Source organism: Varanus komodoensis, unplaced genomic scaffold, assembly GCF_004798865.1.
Source record: "Varanus komodoensis strain SLA01 unplaced genomic scaffold, ASM479886v1 scaffold69, whole genome shotgun sequence".
NCBI lineage: Eukaryota > Metazoa > Chordata > Lepidosauria > Squamata > Varanidae > Varanus > Varanus komodoensis.
In genome coordinates, this window is record NW_025336334.1 from 1259793 (window position 1) to 1283509 (window position 23717).

General features: G+C 42.8%; 1 protein-coding gene across 1 annotated transcript in view; it reads right to left on the minus strand.

The window, feature by feature from the left end:
• The window catches only part of SULT4A1 (sulfotransferase family 4A member 1), a 38847-nt gene extending 15890 nt beyond the window's left edge, over positions 1 to 22957 (minus strand). Inside the window, exons 1-5 of the mRNA XM_044450882.1 lie at positions 22789 to 22957; positions 5905 to 6035; positions 3096 to 3176; positions 2865 to 2991; positions 2444 to 2538 (exon numbers count right to left, since the gene is read on the minus strand). Of these exons, the coding sequence (XP_044306817.1) occupies positions 2444 to 2538; positions 2865 to 2991; positions 3096 to 3176; positions 5905 to 6035; positions 22789 to 22957 (603 nt within the window). The remainder of the gene's footprint in view (positions 1 to 2443; positions 2539 to 2864; positions 2992 to 3095; positions 3177 to 5904; positions 6036 to 22788) is intronic.
• Between the last annotated feature and the right edge of the window lie 760 nt (positions 22958 to 23717).

The following is a 23717-nucleotide window of genomic DNA, read 5'->3' on the forward strand; positions in this document are numbered from 1 at the left end:
CTTAGGACATCTGAGCAACAACAAAGCTAGTGGAGGTGACAGTATTTCAGCTGAGCTATTCAAAATCTCAAAAGTCAATGCAGTAAAAGTGCTACACTCAATATGCCAGCAAATTTGGAAAACTCAAGAGTGGCCACAGGATTGGAAATTCAGTTTACATTCCAATCCCAAAAAACGGCAATGCCAAAGAATGTTCAAACTACTGCAACATTGCACTCATTTCACATGCTAACAAAGTTATGCTCAAAATCCTACAAGCTAGGCTCCAGCAGTATGTGGACCGAGAACTACCAGAAGTACAGGCAGGGTTTCAAAGAGGCAGAGGAACTAGAGATCAAATTGGTAGCATATGCTGGATCATGGAGAAAGCTAGGGAATTCTAGAAAAACATCTACTTCTGCTTCATTGACTATGCTAAACCCTTTGATTGTGTGGATCACAACAAATTGTGACAAGTTCTTAGAGAAATGGGAGTCCCAGACCAACTTATTTGTCCCTTGAGAAACCTATATGTGGGTCAAGAAGCAACAGTGAGAACTAGACATGGAACTAATGAGTAGTTCAAAATTGGGAAAGGAATTCGGCAAGGCTGTATACTGTTGCCCTGCCTTTTTAACTTATATGCAGAGCACAACATGAGAAAGGCGGGGCTAGATGAATCACCAGTTGGAATTAAGATTGCTGGAAGAAATACCAACAACCTCAGATATGCAGATGAAACCACTCTAACGGCAGAAAGTGAAGAGGAACTAAAGAGCCTCTTGATGTGGGTTGAAGAGGTGAGTGCAAAAGTTGGCTTGAAACCTAATTGAATGCAGAATTCCAGAGAATAGCTTGAAGAGATAAGAATGCCTTCTTCAGTGGAAAGAAACAGAGGAAAACAATAGAATAGGGAGGACCAGAGATCTCTTCAAGAAAATTGGGGATATGAAGGGAACTTTCCATGCAAAGATGGGCATGATAAAGGACCAAAATGGCAGGGAACTAACAGAGGCAGAAGAGATTAAGGCAGAAAGAGGTGAAAAGATTACACAGAAGAATTATCAACAACCTCAAATATGTAGATGATACCACTCTAATGGCAGAAAGTGAAGAGGAACTAAAGAGCTTCTTGATACGGGTGAAGGAGGAGAGTGCAAAAGTTGGCTTGAAACTCAACGTTAAGAAAACTAAGATCATGGCATCTGGTCCTCTCACTTCCTGGCAAATAGATGGGGAAGAAATGGAGGTAGTGACAGATTTTATTTTCCTGGGCTCCAAGATCACCACAGATGGGGACTGCAGTTAAGAAATTAAAAGACGCTTGCTCCTGGGGAGGAAAGCTATGGCAAATCTAGACAGCATATTAAAAAGTAGAGACATCACTCTGCCAACAAAAGTGCGTATAGTCAAGGCTATGGTTTTCCCAGTTGCAATTTATGACTGTGAAAGTTGGACCATAAGGAAGGCTGAGCGTCGAAGAGGCCTTGAATTGTGGTGCTGGAGAAGACTCCTGCGAGTCCCTTGGACTGCAAGGCAATCAAACCAGTCAGTCTTAGAGGAGATCAACCTGACTGCTCTTCAGAAGGCCAGATACGGAAGATGAAACTCAAATACTTTGGCCACCTAATGAGAAAGAAGGACTCACTGGAGAAGGCCCTAATGCTGGGAACAATTGACGGCAAAAGAAGAAGGGGACGGCAGAGGACAAGCTGGATAGATGGAGTTACTGAAGCAGTCAGTGTGAGCTTAAGTGGACTCCAGGGGATGGTAGAGGACAGGAAGGCCTGGAGGAGTGTTGTCCATGGGGTCGCAAAGGGTTGGACGTAACTTCACACCTAGCAACAATCAGATGACTGAATAGCAGGGGACATCAGATTTAACAATGTCTTGCAACTGGCTAGAAATAGTGTCATGAGAGTTTCTGCCTGCTAATGTAGGAAAGTATAATTGGCTAACTAGATACAAAACCTCCCATCCATATAGACATCCCTAGCTGCAAGAGAAACCACATGATATCCACAACTGGGCACTACACATGTGGATCCAGCCACTGAAAAGCCCCATCAATTCAGGAGGATGATGGGGAAGCAAAGATTGATTAAGGCACTCCTCCTGCCCTGCCTAAGAGGACCATAAGCCTCGAATTTTGGGGGCTTCTGATCACCAAGGCAACAGTCCATAGGAAAACATAGGAAAACAGCCGGAAAAGCGAGGACAACTGGAAACACCTTTATGTGGTCTTTCGTGTATTTTGTTTTTTTTCTCCTACAATGTAAAACTCTGCCTTACAGCAGAAACTGATAGCTTACAAATATAAATAAATGGCACTGCAAGTCAAATCTCTCAAATGCTTTCTGATATAATTGACCAAAACAAGATGCCCCTGAGGTCATCTCTGTTTCAGAGGAAACTAGGGGAAAAAATAGGTAGTAAAAGGGTACCTTTAACTTTCTGATCTTACCTTGTGCATATCTTCATACTTGAGAAAGAGTACATTGGAATCCATATGATGTTGCCAAAATTCCTGCACATGCTCAAACCAGGAGCCATATCCTACTGTGAAGACAAGAACCCCAAAGGAACTTACCACAATTGTTCAGAACTTCTCTGAAAGATAGAAGCTAACCTGAAACAAGTGCATTGAATTTTAGTAATAAGCCCATTCTGCACTATCTTCATCCCCCCTCTGAATGCACACTTTCCTCCCTTCCTCCCTCACTGAAATGTAGTAGAAGAAAAGGAACTGGAAAGGTCTGGCCCACCCACAGGCAAAGACAAATGCCACAGCTGAACCAGGACTTTAAAAATGTAATGTTACACTTTGTTACTAAGAAGAAATGTGGAACAAAATTAAAAACATGGGCAGGCTAAAAGTGTCTTACACTTATCATTCATAAATCTCCGGCAGAACTCTTGAAATGTTCCTCTGTAGCTCATGGTCCGCAGGGAACGGTGGAACTGGTAATAAGAGACTACCAGGTCTTTGGGGTTGCGAGCCATGTATATTACCTAAAAATATGAGAAAGGTTAATCTGGCTGAGTGGTCCTTTTTCTACCCCTCCCCTCCATTTTCCCAAAATATACACATAACACAAAGCTAATTTCAGAGTTACCTTAGAATCACCACTATGAAGGTCTGAAGGCAAGAAACGATATGGCAGGTGGCTTTTGATTAGGCGAGGAGATGTAAGCTCCTATGGAATGAAGGGAATAAATACACACTTGATATTATATTGCCTTTTCCTATGTGTTCTAGAGCCCTTTGTTTTGTACTTCTGTTCACCTTACTGCCCATTTCAGAAGCTAAAATTATTGGTGCTCCAGTCCCAATTTTCATTCTGGTGATTTTTGTGTTTCTGCTTCCTTGCTTTGCATGCATAACCCTTATTCGATGTCTTGGAAAGGACCATGTTCCCCATGTTCTTTGCAGCTGCTACTATTCAGGAGTGGGTTTCATGCAGCTTCAGATCATAATTTCATTTTAGATTAAAAGCATGTGCCAGTGAAATTCAATAGAACACACCACTGAAGAAAACACACACGGGAATGTTGTTGCTGCTGTTTAAAAACAACAATGAGTAGTATTTCTGTTCTGTGTTTTGCAGACTATTTGGAGTTTTAGTAGATTTAATAGATTTGGTAGATCTATTAAATTGACCCCACAAAAACACTGGGAGCAAGCTGATGGGTCAAATTCCAGGAAAAAAGCAAATAAATAAATAAATAAATAAATCCCAAGGGATGCTGTCTTGCAGTTCTTGGCCCATTGACTCCACTTCTTCCCAAGCAACAGAGACTAAGAGCTTTTTTTACAGGAGCTGCATATCATTTAGTCACCATTCTCTGCTCATGTTTATTTACAGTTTATTTAAAGTCATCTGTGCCTAACCATTGTTTTCAACTAGTTTAGAGCAAGGAAGATGCAGCATTTACTAGTCAAAGTGGAAAAAGTACAATTTGCTCTTGTGTTTTGTTATTATTCTACTCCAGTGCCACCTAGAGATATCAGGAAGACAAGCAGTTTTCATGTAGTGCTCAGATCTTAATTCATGTAGTGCTCAGATCTTAATTCTGTAACAAAATCAAAAGTTGATACAAATGATTAACACCCTCACATAGAAAAGCTCTAAGTGGTCAGTGGATGGTGATGATAAAACACTGTTTCCTCTGGATGTCGGTCCCCCCTCTGGGATGCTCACTTGGGATGCCACAATCATGCTGGGAAAGTCAAAGGCAGAAGAAGAGGAAGATGAGATGGATGGAATTCATAAAGAAAGCCACAGCTGTGAACTTAGATCTGAGCATGGCTTTCATGGACAGGACATTTTGGAGGCCTTTCATTCATTCATGAGGTTGCCATGAGCTGGAGATGACTGGATGGCACATGACAGTAAGTATCAGCCTCCTTTGCTAATCTTATCTGCTGCAGCGACTTAGGCTATATTTCTAAATGGCCAATTTCCCTGGGAATGAGGACCATTGTCCAGAGATGGGTTCACTTCTAAATATTCATAGAATTGTCATGTAAGGTGCACACACTTGGAAGTTCAGTGACAGAGCCCTTTTATTCCTTTCCCCACCCTTCATACTTGTATGGCCAGAGAAAATATTCCCTTATACTGTAATTTTGAAGAGAGAAGTTTTTGCAGGTGGGAATGGTTAGACTTCAGTCAACTTTTCAGAACTGCTTTTTTATATAAATATGTGAATAAGGAGGCCCTTAGAAAGGTCTTAAATTGTGAATCCCAGCTTTGTTAGCATTCTGCTTTTTTGTTTTTGTACATTAAGCCACAGACATCCTTACAGGAGTGGAAGTGCTTTATGTATTTGATATGCTCTGATTCATGTGTTGACCATCTTTCTGATCACCGTCCAAACTCATCTTCAGCATGGCTACCTTTGTAACATTGCAGTCACACATCTATTAACTCATCTGTGCTGATAACTGTGCTTTCTAGCCAACTCTAAGCATGTAAATATTTTCTGAAACTAGACCTGGCTACTCACATTCCTAGAAATCAGCAGTCTTTCAAAGCTTATATAATCTAGATTGGTATTACATTGCAGCACAAAACTTCCCACGTAGGCCTGATAAAGTTTAATGTTCAAATTTGAACTGGAGTAGTTATTAGAGAAATTCCCTAGGCCTACCCCACTCAATAATTTCACTAAAAGGAGCTTCCCATCTTGAATAAAGTCAAGGGCTGTGCAATTTTTTTTACCTCTGACAAACTCAGAGGAAGAACTAATTTGTTGTGTCTGAACTTGTTCAGCTGAATGGTTCCTGACATACCAAAGTGCTAAACATTCTAACCACACAGGAACATGTGTTACAGGAATCAAATTTGCCATGCTCCACCAGATAATGCCTTAGCATGGCATGACAACCAGAAAGACCTGGCTGTCTCATTAGTATGTATTAAAGGCACTGTCCCAAAGAGATGTATGCATGACAAACACACACACACACAATTTATTATCATTATCATCAGATGTTTATAATAGTATTTCTGCTGTTCTAGCTCCTGCACAAGAGGAATTTGTGAAATGGTTCCCTCCTACAGGCTTATAGTCTATTAATGTATGAAACAAAACAAAGCCCCAAAACAGGATGCGCCATTCAGCCACTCAGATGTTCTCTTTTGATGCTTTTTGGTAACATACTAAGCCTGCCATGAGGTTCAAAGTGCCACATACTGGAACATTTAGATAACTGCATACCATGTGAAAGCATAATAAATCTTACCAAATGTCTTAGTAATGTGTTAAGGCAAATGGATGCATTAAGAATCATTCTAATATAATCCACTGGCCCATTCACAAAAAGGAATCATGAACGGGTTTGAATACAAGCCAAATAAGCAGAAATAAAACTATAACAATTTCAAAGGGATAACACATTTTCAGGAGATTAAGCTGTACCTTGATAATGTCTAGACCAGGCTGAGGATACTCTAGGACTGGAAGCTGCTCATCTATATTCATTAATCCAATTTCATCCGGATCGGCTCCTTGGCTCACTAGATATACCACTTCCTGTAATAAACTGGTGCCTGAAATTAAATAAATATGCAATAAACATCTATAATCTGGTCCGCAAAGAAAAAGAAAGAAGGAATTTCTACATGGATCACACTGGGTTTTCCTAAGGAGCAACAGTTTGGAAAAGCATAGCAAACATCATCCATAGGCATATACTAGAGACAATGTGGGTCATAAGGTAGTTTAACTTTGAACAAACTGCATGAAAATTTAATTGTTAACTGTTGTTTTTATTTATTGGGTTTATGATACAGCCAAGATGCTCCTAATTTTTAATGTTTATTCTATGTTTGTTTTATCCTGCTTTGTAAGCCGCCCTGAGGCTTTCTGCGATGGGGGTGGCATAAAAATGTTATAAATAAATAAATAAAATTGCCTCTGGGCATGGAAGCTCAAGATTCCTTTTTCAAGACATCTCAGCCTATCACTTCCTCTCATGGCAAATTTTCCGGGGCAGCCATTCTGGTCATAGATCTGCAATATGCATCATCATATCTTTACATTTGATTCTGACAAAATAGCCAGAGCACTTTGAAGCTGCACAATGTCCATTTGTTTAAACAAAAAACAAACCCCCACACAGATCACTCGCATGGTTCCAGATTGGATCTATCAGTGGTGTTCATGCCAGCAATCATTTCAGTAGTCATTTATACATACCAAGCCAATTGCTGACAATATCTGCCAGGAAGAAAATGTGGACTCCATTTCTTCCTCTGCATCTTTTCCTTCATACATACTGAAGGAATTCATTAGCTTAGAGATAAGTTGAATGTTTGCAAAGCAGAGTTCTGCAGTGCCTTCAGGAAATACACTGAGATTCCCTGATTTAATTGGTCCAGCCCCTTTTCTGTTGAGATGTGGACTACTGGCCCCATTTCCTGTTTTGTTCTTTATATTGGTACTGAAGCTCACAATTGCTGGATACATTTTTGTTAACCAAAGAACATATCCCTACTCCTTCTGCATAAACATTGATTATAATGTTTCACAGTTGTTTGAAGAACAATTTGTCCCTGCCAACATCATCATCATCATCTTGTTGTTGTTGAGTTGCACAGTCATGCCCGACTCTTTGCAACCACATGGACAACATTCCTTCAGGTTCTCTTATCTTCCACCTTCCCCTGGCGTCCTTCTAACCCCACACCCACCTCCTCAGTGACCCCATCCAGCCACCTCAATCTCTGCCATCCCCTTCTCCTTTTGCATTGAATCATTCCCAGCATCAGGGTCTTTTCCAATGAGTCCTTCCTTCTCATGAGGTGGCCAAAGTATTTGAGCTTCAGCTTCAGTATCTGTCCTTCTAAAGAACATTCAGGGTTGAGTCATCATCATCATCACACTGCATTTATATCCTGCTTTTTCTACCTGTTGCAAGGAATGCAAAGCAGCTCACACAGTCCTTCTCCATTACATTTCTAGTTCATTGAGCATAGACCTAGAGGGCTGGGTCTGCATGTGGGAAAACTAGATTCAAATATGTGTTCAGCTTTGGAGCCCACTGGGTTGGCAAGCCACTAACTCTCTGCCTTGCCTGCTTCACAGGGTTGTTAAGCATTTTAAAGAATTGCATTGGCTGCTGGCATGTGTCTAAGTGCTGCTGTCTAGCATTAAAGCTAAGTGTTAGGAACTTGTGGCACTCAAAAGTAATAGTCTATAATTTCCTTCAGCCCTAGCCAGCCTAGACAATAGCAAGGGGTGATGAGAACTTGTTTTGCCTTCAGAAACCTGGTCTAGACAAGGCATCTCATTTCAGATTTATGGATACCTAGGAAGACATAAAATCACCCGTGTCAAAGAAAACCTTCAGTTTATTGAAAACGTTGTTGTTGTTGCTAGTCGTGAAGTTGTGTTTGACCCATCGCAACCCCATGGACAACATTCCTCCAGGCCTTCCTGTTCTCCACCATCCTCCGGAGTTCACTCAAGCTCACACCAACTGCTTCAGTGACTCCATCTAGCCACCTCATTCTCTGCCATCCCTTTCTTCTATTGCCATCTATTGTTCCCAGCATTAGGCTCTTCTCCAGGGAGTCCTTCCTTCTCATTAGGTGGCCAAAGTATTTGAGTTTCATCTTCAGGATCTGGCCTTCTAAAGAGCAGTCAGGGTTGATCTCCTCTAGGACTGACCGGTTTGATCGCCTTGCTGTCCAAGGGACTCGCAGGAGTCTCCGCCAGCACCACAATTCAAAGGTCTCAATCCTTTGGCGCTCAGCCTTCCTTATGGTCCAGCTTTCACAGCCATACATTGCAACTGGGAAAACGATAGCCTTGACTATACGCACTGTTGTTGGCAGGGTGATGTCTCTGCTTTTTAGTATGCTGTCTAGATTTGCCATAGCTTTCCTCCCCAGGAGCAAGCATCTTTTAATTTCTTGGCTGCAGTCCCCGTCTGCCGTGATCTTGGAGCCCAGGAAAATAAAATCTGTTACTACCTCCATTTCTTCCCCATCTATTTGCCAGGAAGTGAGAGGCCCATATGCCATGATCTTAGTTTTATTAATGTTGAGTTTCAAGCCAACTTTTGCGCTCTCCTCCTTCACCTGCATCAAGAGGCTCTTTAGTTCCTCTTCACCTTCTGCCATGAGAGTGGTATCCTGCATATCTGAGGTTGTTGATATTTCTCCCAGCAATCTTAATTCCAACTGATGATTCATCTAGCCCCGCCTTTCTCATGATGTGCTCTGCATATAAGTTAAATAGGCAAGGTAACAGTATACAGCCTTGCCAAAATCCTTTCTCAATTTTGAACCAATCAGTGGTTCCATGCCCATTTCTCACTGTTGCTTCTTGACCCACATGTAGGTTTCTTAAGAGACAAGTAAGATGATCAGGTACTCCCATCTCTTGAAGAACTTGTCACAATTGGTTGTGATCCACACAATCAAAGGCTTTAGCATAGTCAATGAAGCAGAAGTAGATGTTTTCTGCAATTCCTCTCTCCCTCTGTTTCAGAGGCTCTCAGTACACACAAGCTCTGTTCCTCAGAGACAAGGGAGAAAGGGTGAGAGAAGACCCAGCTATCCCAGTTAATTTCAGCAAAGGATGAAACAAGGAATTGACAGCACCTGGTAGCAAGTGATCTTATACCTTTGCTTAGAAACTCACTGTGACTGTCCTTAGAAAACCGCCTCTTTCTTGACCCTGGATTTATAAGCACTTGCACAGCACAAGTGCAGTAACTGCCATCAGCTCCCTTTCTCTGGTGAGCTTCCTAGCAAAATGTGATAGTGATGCTCTTTGCAGACACACTTATGGTAGTACTGAGTGCAGAAAACCCATTTAGCTGGATGCTCACTGTGTTACCACTTGCTCAGTGATCCATGTCCTTGGTCTATGGGCGAGGCCCATTCAGCCGTTTGTGGCATGGGTATTGCTGCAAACCCATTCCCTTTGGCTGCACTGGCAGTACACTGAAGGGTGCATCAAATTGGCAGGCCAGCTCATGTGCACTCTTCCTATGTTGCATCCCTATTTTACGGCAGCCTGTTCTGTCATGGAACGTTTCCATGTCAGTGCATCTGATACAAGAATCAATGCATACAAGTGCACTGTGAGGCAAGCCATGGGAGTTTGGGTAGTGCTAGTGACTACATGTTACGGGATCAGGAGGGAGGGGAATGCTGAAGGCTCCCTGCTCCCTGACTTCCATGCAGGACCCACAAAGAAAGGAAGGTTACTTGCTGGGTTCTATTGCAACCTACAGTTAACTAGCCACTGCTGCACTTCACAGAGGGCCTAGATCCTACACTGGCCTAAGTTCTCCCTCCTCCCAGGTCCTGAGGTAGGGAGTTGTGTTATAGCTGGCATGACAAGGAACATTTCCTCCCTGGTGCTAAGCTTCCCCTTGCAGCTTCTTTCAGGCTGTTTGGGCTTTGCATCTTTTGAGGAGGAAAAGCCAGCTTGCTTCTGTCTCCCTCCCGTAAAGCCTCTTTCCCTTCACTCCTCCTTCACTCTTCCTTCTCAACATCTCTGTCCTTTCCCTTCTCCTCTGGTTCCCCCTTTCTCCCCTCTTTATCTTCCCTTTGCCACTGCCACTCCTCCCACCCCAGCTGCCCCGGTGGATAATTCTGCTTGAATGCATGTGCACCCTCACATCCTGGCACTCAGGGGCCTGTGCCTTGTCCTGCCTGGGAAAGTTCTAGGCCAGGTGTTGTCCCTGCACTTCTGTCTCCTCTGAATGCCAAGGGTAAATGGGTGAGCCCCTCTACTCCTCCACAGTACACGATGAAGATAATTTGCCAATTTACAATGACTCTGTAAATGGTCATTGCCACAGTGTGCTGGGACAGTGGCCTATAAGCACAAAGTATCCATGCACAGATAAAACTATCTGGTGCATCTCTCCACTAGGTGCTGATTTAGCCTTGCCCCTTTCCAATAAGCCTCTGCTAGGGGTAATTTTGCAAAGTGGTTATATCAGCTGTCATTCTATTGTTCAGTCACTACCAGAACAGGCACACAGTCCCCCTCTGAAGCAGCTACTTGGGTCCTCTGTGAGTCACTTCTCTGAGTTTGCTCCACATGCTAAACTCTTTCTAAGAGTCACTACATGGTACTTTAAAGATGTATGTACCTTTAAAGTAAAAAATTATGTAAAAAATGTGACATTTTTTAAATTCAAAAATAAGTTTGGGGACTTGATCTAAATGAAAGTGCTCCTTCCTCCCCCTCCCCGTGTGTGTGTGTGTGTGTGTGTGTGTGTGTGTGTGTGTGTGTGAGAGAGAGAGAGAGAGAGAGGGAGAGGGAGAGGGAGAGGGAGAGGGAGAGGGAGAGGGAGTTGGATATCTGGGGGCTTTAATTCTTTGATTCCTACTGTGTTCCCAATCCAAAGTAGGATCACTTTTTTTAATATAATGCACAGCATTCAAAGCATATGCCTATTTCTTTATTGTTGCAACATTCATATTCCACCTCTCCCCCTTTTTCAAAGAACCCCAGGCAGCTCATATATTCCTCCCCCCTCTCTATTATACATGTTAGGCTAAGAGTCAGTAACTGGGCCAAAACCACTCAGTGAGCTTCATGCTGTGTAAGGACTAGAATCTGGATCTCCCAAGTTCCAGTCTAACATGCCAAACACTGTGCCAACTGACTCTCCACACCAAATTTTATACAATTTGGACAAATTGTCTGGATTTTATTTGCATTTAGAGCAGTTGTTTTGGTTGCCATCATACATTTCTGGTAGCGCTCCATTGTTAACTGCTATGAACAGGGCTTTTTTTTTTTTTTGTCATAGAACGCACCGAAACGGCATTCCGGCACCTTTTTTTCCCAAGTGATTTTGAACTAGCAGCAAATGTAATTAACATACTGCCTGCAAGCTGCTTTTGTGTAAGCTATCTGCTATCTGATAGTGAGGGTTTGGGACTCCTGCTGCTCAGCTTGGAATTGCTGCCGGGGGTGAGTTCCGGCACCTTTTTTTTTTTTTTTTTTTAACAAAAAAAGCACTGGCTATGAATAAAGCAAAATTCAGATCCAGCACCTAAGAATATGCAAAATCAAACCTTCAAGATAAATTGTACTCCAATCACCAATGAACAAGAAAAGGCTACCTGCCCAGAGAGTTAGTATGGTGCAGTGATTAACAGTGTCATACCAGGACTGATGAGACCTGGGTTAAAGTTTCCACACAGCCATAAAGCTCACTTGTGACAAATCATTTGCCAGCCTTCCTACCTCATAGGATTGTCATGAGGCCAAGGCAGGGGTAAGGACCAACCACACACCATCTTGACCTCCTTGGAGGAAAGCCAGGGATAGAAATGTAATAGGATTCACATGTATGGAATGGTGAGATTAGATTTTGCATTTCTGAAGCTCTTCAAGGCTTTCAAACTGACAGAGCACATGCCTTGCACAAAAACGGTCCCAGGTTTAACCCCTGCATCTCTCAGTAGAGCTGGGACAGGCTCCTGTCTGAAACTCTGGTGAGCTGGTACCATAGAAACATAGAGTGAGTCAGAACAGGCCTCCCGGGCCATCTAGTCTGACCCCCCGGCTCCATTCGGCTCCACTCACAACATGCCCACCATGTGCATGTCTAGCCTATCCTTGAACACCCTCACCAATGGGGCCTCAACCACCTCCTGTGGAAGCCCATTCCATACCCTCAGGGTCCTAACTGTCAGGAAGTGCTTCCTGGCATCTAAATGGAGCCTTGGTTCCCTGAGCTTTGCTCCGTTGGAGCGTGTCCTGCCCTCCTCTGCAAGGGAGATCTCTACCCATCTCCATGTGACATCTCCTCACATACCTGTATGTCACCAACATATCCCCTCTGAGTCTCCTCTTCTCCAGGCTGAAGAGACCCAGTTCCCTCAGTCTCGCCTCCTACCCCATCCCCTGCAAACCAGCCACCAACCTTGTGGCCCTACACTGCACTGACTCTAACCTGGCTATATCCTTTCTGTAATGAGGGGCCCAAAACTAAGCACAATACTCCAGTTGTGGGCGCACCAGAGTCATATAGAGTGGCAGTAATACCGCTCTCGATCTAGAAGCCACACTTCTGGCTATGCAACCAAGGGTGGCATTCGCCCTCTTGATCACCGCATCATACTGCTGACTCATATTTAGCCTGCAGTCAACCAGTACCCCGAGGTCCCTTTCACAAGGGCTGCTCTCCAGCCACTTATCACCTAACCTGTACTTATGACAGCTATTCCTATGCCCCAAGTGCAAGACCTTGCACTTATCCACATTGAACGCCATCCTGTCATCTCCTGCCCATTTCCATAGTCTGTCCAGATCGCCGCCATCCTGATGATTCCCCACTAATGGTTATCCTCTGCTTTCGGTCAGTCAACCATGCCCTAATCCATCGGACAGTGCTTTGGTATATCCCCAAACTCCTCAATTTCTCAACCGGGATATCATGGGGCACTTTGTCAAAGGCCTTGCTGAAATCCAGGTAAACCACATCCACTGCATCCCCTCCATCTAGCCATCTCAAAACCTTGTTGTAGAATTCCACACAGTTTGTCTGGCAGGACCTGTTTGTGCAGAAGCCGTGTTGTGTGGCTGCCAGCTTCCCTTCCCTATCTAGCATCACTAGATCTCTCTCTATTATGAGCCTTTCCATTGTTTTTCCTACAATGGACGTAAGGCTAACAGGTCTGTAATTCCCCGTGTCCCTTCTACTACCCTTTTTGAAAATTGGGACCACTGATGCCACCCTCCAGTCCTCTGGAACTTCACCTGTTCTCCACTAGGTCTCAAAAATGGAGGCCTGCAGGTGTGAGAGAACCCCTGCCAACTCTCTAAGTACTCTCAGGCAGTGCTTTTTTTGTAAAAAAAAACAAAAAAAAAAGGTGCCGGAACTCACTTCTTGGGGTCACACTTTTACACTAAAAAAGATTTTCAATTCATCAGCTTTTTTTGAAATAAAAAACTTATTTACCTTTTGCACGTAGCCAGTCACTCTATACACACACAAACATAATGGTCGCCGCAGGCAGTAAGCACTCAGCGCGCAACCACATAACCAATCCCAAGCCGAGCAGTGTCCCAAGCCAAGCAGCGCCCTCACAATCAGCGCCGACACACATGCAGCTCGCAGGCACTATGTTAATGATTTTTGCCGCTGACCTGCTACGCCGGACAGGGCAATGCAAAATCACTTGGAAAAATCCATCAAAAAAAGGTGCCGGAACGCTGTTCCGGTGTGTTCTATGACAAAAAAAGCCCTGCTCTCGGGTGTAACCCGTCAAGGCCTAGCGCCTTTGTAATGTCCAATGCCCTGAGGAGCCCCTTGACTTCTAGGGGTGGAAGTGACTCTAAGCTGTGCCCCTAGGTCCCCGGCCTCATCTAATCCCCTACGCATATCTCCCCCGTCCTGCTTTGGGGAGAACACAGAGGCAAAATAGTCCTTTAGCATCTGTGCCTGTTCCCTCGTATCAGTCACTGTAGTGGATCAGGAGTGGACCAAAAGAAGATCTACAGATGTTTTAATCTTCAGATTCTGGCACTCCTGACCACTGGCTAGGGTGACAGATGCTTCTGGAAGTTGAAGACTAAAACATCTGGAGAGCTACTTCCTGGTCACCCCTGCAGTAGATGATAGTGAGCCAGATGGACCAATGGTCCAACAGAGGCAGCTTTATGTTCTTAAACATTGTTTCCTTTCCACTTGTCTGGAATGTATGGGTTACCAGGCTACCCTGGACGAGAGTAGTTAAGATTTTTGTATAGCTTTTTGTATTGGCTTAAATAACTGAAGAGGCAAATTACTACTTAATAAATCATTGTCTTGTATTGTTTGTGATGGCCTACAGCTACAAACAAAAAGAGCTTTGTTGCTATGAGAAATTGATGTTTATATACTTGCAGAACAATTTCCAATACAGTATTTCAGATCTATCTGTTGTGAACTACAGGGATACTTTAATGTCTTTTGAAAAGCACTACCTTGCAGCTGACTTTTTGGATCTAAGGAATGAATGAGTCTGGTCAATGTCCTAGGCTTAGTCTGTAAAACAGCTCCAGCACTTGATGAAGCGTATCGTGGTGACAACAGCCAACGGCAGGCACTCGACAAAAAGAGAACAGCATCCCAACAGCAGTTCCCATCAGCCACTCAGGCATTTGCCAGATGCTGTCATTGTGTGCTACACCAATCTGTTAAGAACTAACACGTATAGCCTAGCCTAGCAGAAATGATAGCTTCATTACTCATTCTGAATAGCTCTGTTGTGTCAAGCAGTTTTGCAAGAACAGATTATAAGGAAATATTATGCCAGTCCTCTTCCAGTTGCACTGGCTGCCAGTTGAAGTCTGGGCCCAATTCAAACTACTAGTATTAACATTCAAAGCCCTAGACAGCTTGAGGCCAGGTTATTAGAAGGATTGTTTCCTCCTTTATGTACCTACCCAGATCCTAAGGTCATCTTTGGGGGTCCTTCTCTAGGAGCTCCCTCCAAAGGAAGTGGTGGCTACTAGGAGAAGGGCCTTTTCAGTTGTGACACCGTAGCTATGGAATGAACTCCCTAAAGAGGTTCACCTGGCACCTACACAGTATTACTTTCAGTATCAGGTGACAACTTTTTTGTTTTCCCAGTATTTTATCAGTTGAACTGTTAACTTTAGTATTGCATGTTATCCTGTACTGCTGCTATACCTGTGCTGAGTTGGTTGCTGTGGTTTTATTCTCGTGTGTGTGAGTGTGGTTTTTGTTTTTGGTCTTCCTTGTTTGTGCATTTATAACTTTTGTTAACCACCCAGAGAGCCTCAGCTATTGGGTGGTACAAAAATGAAATAAATAAATAAGATGCCACAATGAAACAGTAATTTACATGCCTTGACCAAGGAATTATTTTTAAAAGTCTTGTCATTGGCAGGGGTTAAAACAAAAGGCTAAAATGAAGCAGTCCCATGTAACTACATAAGCAAACAGTGCATATGCATTCAGAAGTTATACCCATTGAGTTCAGTGGGGCTTTTTCCCTAATAAGGGATTGCTGTCATTGTGATCATAAAAAGGTACAGATAATTTTAATGGGCTCGACAATGGCAACTGTTTAACACAAGTCAAAACTAGATATTTAGTAGCAAAATTTAAATTCCAAAACCTGCACTTGCTTCCAATTTGCAAACAAGATGTGAGAGTATTTGCAGGGGGAATGCTATGGGATGATGAGAAGGGTGTTTTTAAGCCTTTCCTACTCCCCAGTCACATTTCCATACTTGACTGGGAATTGCACGGTCGTGACCAAACTCCTAGATCCATCCTGATCTACATTTAAGAATCCACTTCCATCCCCAGTTTTACAGTTATGGGGAAACAGGAAATGCAGGTTGCTTCTTGAAAGTAATATCTGAAAAGGGACTTTGTGGGAGAGATGTGTAGGTTATGAGAATGAGCTCATGCATGCCTGTCCTCAAAGTCCTTTTTCAGAAGTTACCCAACAAGCAACCTATGAAACCAGGAAGGGTAACCCACATTCATTTCCTGATACTAACCCCAACCCTAACACAGATGCTAAAGGGAGTGCTGTTCTGAGATGCACCTAGACCTAGCAAATTCAAAGAATTTACTTGCAAAAAGCTCCCTTGTAATCATGCAAATAAAAGAGACATTGAAAAGGTTATAATGCTTCCATTAGTGAGATACACATGCATCACTATTTCATAATAATTGTAGCATTTTAGTGGTAGTCCAGTAACTTCTTTTCAGTAACTGCATTCCAGATAATACATCCTGCTGCAGCTGCACACATAACAATGCAAATTTGGTAACTTCAACTGGCCTAACTTAGTTCCAGAGAAACCTAGTTTAGAAAAGTACTAAGGTAAGGCCTAATTTACACATGCCACACAATTACAAATGTTGCAAATTTTCTTACACTGTACTGTGTAAACATGGCGATTAAGAGTATCCCATGCTTAAATACTCCCTTGAGTCAAAACCAACTTGTGCCTAATTGCAGTGGTCCTAACAGGATGCCTGGTTAAAATTCTAAGCACACCAGCATGCAAATCAAGTCTTAACCAAATAACAATTAAACAAACAAAGTCTATAGTAGAGACAGACTGAATGCAGAATTTATAAACCAAAAACTTTTTAAAGGCTGGGAATGGGGAATTAGTAGAGCTTTTAGTGCTTCCTTCATATCATAAATATTTCAGATGTGCAGCTTAAGAAAGCAATAAAAAGGTAGCCAGCCAGTTCTAATAAGGCATTTGCACTCTACTACTGCTTCTGTGCAGTCTACCACATTCGATTAAATATTTGCCAAGAGCTTGGCAGAATCCTTCACAGCAAAAATGATGACAGGATACTGGAATAAGCAGATGCAGATTAATACTTAATACAGATATAGAACCTTTATTGTTCTCTTCTGTGGTGTTACGCCCACCCCTATACATACATACATACATACAGGAAATCCATCAGCTAGGAAAGTCTCATTCACCCTAAATTCATGTAATGAATGTAATAAGGGAGATGCTCCACTGATCTTTCTGGGGAGAAAGAGGATAAGACACTGAATATGGAAATAGCAACTGATTGTCTTGGCCCTCTGAAAAATTAAGGCTTTTGTGCTCCAAAGGATTTCCCTTGGACAAAATTAGCAGCCATTCCATGAAGTCAAAGTGGCAAGAAAGAAGTCTGCAGAAGGCACATCAATGCTGAACTCAGACCGAACACATGTATGTGTCAAGGGGGAGACAATTCAGGGAAACAGGGAAGCACACAATATTAGAAGTGTCAGACTAACGGGCCAACATAATGAAGACTTTCAATTAGGAGCAGTGAGTGCAGGGATTGGGTGACTCCACATTTTCTGTACCTACAGTGCTTGGCTCCTGCATGGGCTTGAGTAGAGAAGCAGCAGCAAGTTCTGTGTGTGCAATTTGCTGAAGGGAGGGTCGTTCTCTGTTTGATAACTTCCAGCTTTAAAAGCTTCCTTGGAGGTCCAGTTTTAAGATATTATCACACAACGTCTTCTGGTCACTTCAGCTACCCTTACTTCTTAGGGGGTAGAAAAGGGGAGCTGATATTGGGGGAATGGGTAAAAAGGGGGACTTTGAAAAAAACAGGCATGATCTCCAGTTTCCAGCCTGACAACTCGGCCTGGTATTCAAAGCAGATTTGAGGGCTCAAATTCTAGTTCATAGCAAGCACTTAGTAAATATATTTATATACTGCCATGTGTGTCTGCACTTTGTATGTATGAGATACTGAACTCTGACTTATTTCCATTCCAGAAGTGCTAGTTTCAGCTAGCTTACAGTTCCACAAGGCAGGGCTCTTGTGATACTAAATAGAAATTTATATTTCAATAATGAAATCTATAGAGATCACAATTGTTTATTTGTCCAAGTGTTGTACAAGACCTAATTAATTTTTTGAACTCTATTTTTTATTTTTCTTTATTTCATTCTAACCAGTTTCCTAGGGTTCTACGTCATGGACAGTATCTTAGCTTAGGGAGGATATCTCATGAAAAGAGTTACACCAATAAAAAAGAGATATTGACGCTTCCACTGTGTAAGAGGGGCTATCCTTGCAGTGAGATATGCAAAATACCATGTAGATTTGGTCCCAAGATAGTGTCTGTTAATGGACAGAACTGTATATCCAGTAAAATCATTTGTTCCTTTGTGTATTCCCATTTATCTCTTTTCACTGTGACAGTATTACTTCAGCACTGGCAAATTGAAAGATATATTTCCGGTTGGAGTGCTCTACCTTAGGTATGTTTCAAATGAATGAATAATTTCGGGTACTTTTTGGTGAATTCTGACATTGATTTTTGTGTAAGTGGTAGGATAATGACTGAAGGACATTTGACATACAGCATTTGTTCAACTGCCATTTCTGAACACCCTCAAGATCACTGTGTATGTAGGCTGTTGCTTTTCAAGTTGTGCTTCAAGAAGGGTGATCTACAGTATATGCTGGTGACTGTACGTTGAAAAGGCCTCACACAGTATCAAAACATGCACTGTAGTACAGTGCAATATGAATGCAGCTTTAGTACAGAATGTAGCTTTCCGTTATTGACAGAATATACTCTCATAGGCACAAATGACTGTATGATATGCTAGTATGAAAGAAAGCAGGCCTTTTTAAAGTGGATACAGTAAACCCTAACGTGTTAAATTCCAAGATTGAGTTATGACTGGCCTTTATTCATTTCATTTATTTATTATATTTATATCTCACCTCTTTCCTTCCAAGGAACTTAAGGCAACTTACATAATTCTCTTTCTCCTTGTCTCAGTCTTATCCTCACAACAATGACCCTATGAAATAGGTTAGGTTGAGCCTGTGAATCTGGCTCAAAGACACCCAGTGAACTCAATGGCTGAGTGGGGACTGGAGCCCAGATTGTCCCAGTCCCGCACTCCCAACCATGACACCATACTGGCTTTAGATTGATTGGGGAAAGCAAAGGAATTTGAGGAAGTGTTTTAAGAAGATCTTAGCTTTTGGGCAGCTGTGGGTGTTTTGCATGAAAGAAATTAAAATATGATGGCTAGGGTTTTTGTTTGCCAATAACACAGGTGGAAACTTTAGTTATACTTGTTTTATGACCAGGTAGTTTAACTCAGTGTCAGTCTAGAGGACAACCACATCACTATTCTGACACAGGTTATCATTAACTTTACATTAATGGTCACTTCTTATCCCTTATTCAGAGAAATGTTTTTAATCATTTGGTAGTGAAAAGAAGAAAAACTTTGATGACAGCATCTGATGAAGTCCAACAAAATGGCATATTATTGGATGTCACTGAACTCTACTGTAGTATCTCATTTATTTAGGGACTGCAGGTGGCGCAGTGGCTTAAATCGCTGTGCTGTTGGACTGGCAGATCAAAAGGTCACCGGTTCAAATCTGCACAATGGGGAGAGCTCCCGTTGCTCCGTCCCAGCTCCTGCCAACCTTGCAGTTCGAAAGCATGCAAATGCAAGTAGATAAAAAGGTACCACTTCAGTGGGCAGGTAACAGCATTCTATGCAGTGTTTAGTCATGCTGGTCACATGACCACGGAGACTGTGGACAAATGCTGGCTCCCTTGGCTAGGAAACGGAGATGAGCACCGCCCCCTAGAGTCAGGCATGACTGGACTTAATATCAAGGGGAAACCTTTACTTTACCTTATCTCATTTGTTTAACTTAGTTCTGGCATCTCTTGCTGAGGTATATTGTCTATTGACCTTTAAGCATTGTGTTATTTGGATACATGAATTCAGTGCTTCATGTTTCAATTTCAGGTGTGTACAGTTAGCTTTGGAATCTCTTGCCTATTGGCCCTCAAGTATCACATGATCACATTCCCCACACTAATTCTTTGGCTTGGTTTACACAAGAAGACAGTTCACTCTGGCCTAACTTACCCACAGGGGTTGTTTTACACTGAGCACCATTTTTGCATGAAAACACTTTGCCATGGTTTGTCATGTTGTGCACATCCAGGCGGTAGGAACTGTTTGAGAGTAACTCTGCTCTCAAATTTATGTATTTGATTTGTACCCTATCTTTTTAGAAAAAATATGGCAGCCAATGTGGCACATAACATTGATTAAAATTGATTAAAACAATATATTAAAATGCAATGAAATGTAACAATCAAATCATCCTCATCAAGCAATCTTATTACAGGTAAACAACTTCTTGAATAAAGCAGGCTTTACCTGCTGGTAGAAGGACAGTAGAGATGGAGTGAACCTAGTTTTTCTTCCACAGCCTGAAATAAGCAGCTCAAATATCTAAAAACTAGCCATGGGTTATTTGAGGGTTGTCTAACCCTTGAGCAAGCTGTGCTGCCTGGGTTCACAAAAAATATCATGACAAGTTTAGCACCTTGGAAAAACAATACTCACACCACCTGACACTGTGCAACAGCTGTCATGGATAAACTAAATCATGGATAATTTTGTTGTGTTGTGCAAACCAGGTCATTGTCTACAGCTGGGACAGGCAACCCGATACCTTCCTATTTTTTAATTATAACACCCACAATCCCTTATGCTGGCTGGAGCTGATGGAATTTGTACTCTAAAAATCTGGAGGATGCCTAACTCTTGTATGGTGGGTAAAGACACACTAACTACATTGAGGTCACATTTCTTTTACTAATTGTTTCTAAAGAAATATAAGTTGATGGGCACCATGCATCATCATGATACCAAGTTAGGGCTTCATTTTACCATAAATATGCCTAGTTAAACAAAAGTGGAAGCATCCAAAATAACCTGTTCAAATGAAGGGACAGTGTCTCAGGGATATTCCTTGAAGTGATCCAATATGTTTCAGCCTTGTATAATATATATTCTTCTGGGGTTGGTATTTCTATAAATGTTTGCAGAGTCCTCTTTGTCCTTGGAATGGACATATGGAGTCTTTGGAATCATATGGTAGCACATATAATGGGTGAACAAAATACACTTGCCACACACACTTTGTATGGTATAACCACTACTGATATTATAAATTTCTAGTAACTGCACAGAATGCCCAGTTTAGGACTCTAAACACACATACATGGCAAAACACACTCAAATTAAAGGATAAAAAGAGGAGGCTAACACTCTAATTTAGCAAGGAGACGTCACTTTTTTGCACATGCAGCCAATATGAGCATAAATGTGCTTCAGCATCCTGATACAACTGCACTGTGAGGCCTACTAAATGGCACCAGCTGGATTATGTATGGAAGGGTGCATCCTTCTCACTAACACATAGGTTGCATGGAACTAAAGCTGGACCTCAGCCTACAACATCTTGCAGATGGTCACAGTTAGTCAACACATCAGCTAGTAAACACATTAAGGGTATGATCCTGTTCAGACAGAAAATGCTGTTACAACTCCCTAAATTGTGTCCTATTTTTTAAAATGTATCTTTTCCTGAACATTATTCTTCCTATCATGGTCAGATTTTCCCTAGATAATGAACATACTTAGCTATCTCCATCTATCCACTGTATGAGTGACAGCAGTAGATGTTAAAGAAAAATAGGACAGAAAATACTCGTTTGGATCTCTGTCTACCTTGCTGAATCTATCTTGTCCAGCCAAAGCAGCCAACCAGCTATCTCTTGGCAATTACAAGTGGGGGATTCACCTTACCTATTTGTGTGAACACTTGCCCCTACCCCCTGCATGTGGTATTATCCAGTAGCTCCATTTAGCCATCATGTCTAATCCATTTTTAATGCCATCTCCAGGCTGGGGAGGTCACCACAGTTTGTGGTAGTGGATCCATAAAATAATTTTGCATGGAGCCATTTATGCCATGAAGAGCTCGTTCAATAAAAGCAGCAGACTGATCTTGAATCTCTTCTATAATCAATCAGTACTTCATAAGAGTTGAGCAATTCCCACTACCACTTTCTCCACCAAATTATATTAACACAGGTCTTAGAAGCTTCTAGCCTGACATTGATCTCAGATTTCTTTACAATTTTGTGGATCTCCTTAGCCTAAGACTATGCCTGTTTACTCACAAGTAAGTTGTACTGAGATCAGTGGCGCTTACTCCCAAGTGAGACAGTATAGGATTTTACTCCTAATGCTTTAAACATTAAATTCAGTTTCTAAATCTGAAATCCATGCACACAAAGGTGGCCAGTAGGCAGATCTGGGTATAAGAGGAAATTCTCAGTTGCTTCACTTTCCATTATATTGTTTACTGCCATGGGTAGGTACCACTGGATTTCCTGCTTCTGGCCCTAAAAATCCCTTGTGCCCTCTTCCCTAGGAAGCAAATCCCATTGCACTCGGTCGCGCTTATGTCTGAGGAAGCGTGCTTCGGCTCACGCAGCACGTAAACAGAGGACGATGCATCCAGTATCCCTGCGCCTTATTACACTCCACACTGCTGGCAATTCTCTTAAAAGGCGTGTGCAAAAATTGCCCAAGGGTAAGAGGTGTGCAGTGCTGAATGTACGTGCAGCAGAACATTCGAACGTACATCCAGCACTGAACACCTCTCACCTTGCAGTGATCAAGATGAGCGACAGGTACGAACAGATAATTTATACTGCACACCTCTGCGTCAGGCAAGTCGCTCCCCTGCAATCACTGCTCCAAGTACCACATTTGTCCTTCGTGGTGTTTACTGGAATAAACCAGAAAACAAGTAATTAATCGAACTTGTTTTTAAGGACGAGAGGAGAGGTGCCAGTTGGAAGGAAAAACATCCCAGCCCTTGACTGCATGGGGATCATCGGCGATCCCTCACTCCTCCTCCTCCTCCTCCTCCTCCTCCTCAGCCCTCGTCCTCCCAAGCTCAGCCATGTCTTGTACCTGATTTGGGGTAGGTAACAATCCAGACATCATTATCTCTCACTGGAAAATTGGCGATTTCTTCCATCTTTCCCCTGCAGAAAGGGGGCAGGCGAACCCCATTGTATTCGAAATATTTGCTCTCAAACTCCCCCGGCGTGCTGGGGGTCTCGCACTCGCTTTCCGCCATCCTTTTCCTCACTCGCTTGTAGCGCGGCAGGGGCCCAGGTGCGCCCAGACGCTGGAGAGGCCAGAGGGAAGGGATCAGCCCCGACGACGCACGCGCGCCCTGCACGCCTCCCGTCCCAAGCAGCCCGCTGGCCCGGCTGCGAAGGAAGCAGGAGTCTTACGGGCTGGGCAGGGGCTGCTTTGCTCTTGGATGGGAGAGAAGAGCCGGCCTTCGGCGAATGGGCTCTAGAGAAGGTGATGTAATACGGAGCCGCTCAATAGGCGAGCAAGAAATGGACGCAGAGGCAGCGGCAAGAGGCGCAAGTCGCTCTTGGATTAACCCTCTGCGTGCCGCTCTGCTCTCTGCAGCCCTGCCTGCCTCAAACTTCCCAGCCTCCTGGAAGAAAGGTCTACTTACTCTTCCAGTACAAACTGCGCGTACGTGCACCTCTTTTACGTCAAAACTTCTATTTTTAGAATGTCAGAATCACCCACCTTGAGAAGGCATCATGTTTCTAGAAATCCTGGTTTGTCACTGTGGAGCCTCAAATGGAAACACAGACAATCCTGACTTTCTTCAAGTGCCAGTATGAGCCTGTGTTTGCGGACCCGTTCACGGTCTATGTTTCTGTCTGTTCTCTGTGTAATTCCACTCCCACATATGGGTTCTGCACCTGTGCAGAGCTCAGCTGATTGCTTTTTATACCTAGGCTATATAACAAAGCAAAAGTAAATGTCCTGGCCCTAAGAAAAATTCAGAACCAATAAACTTTAATACTCAG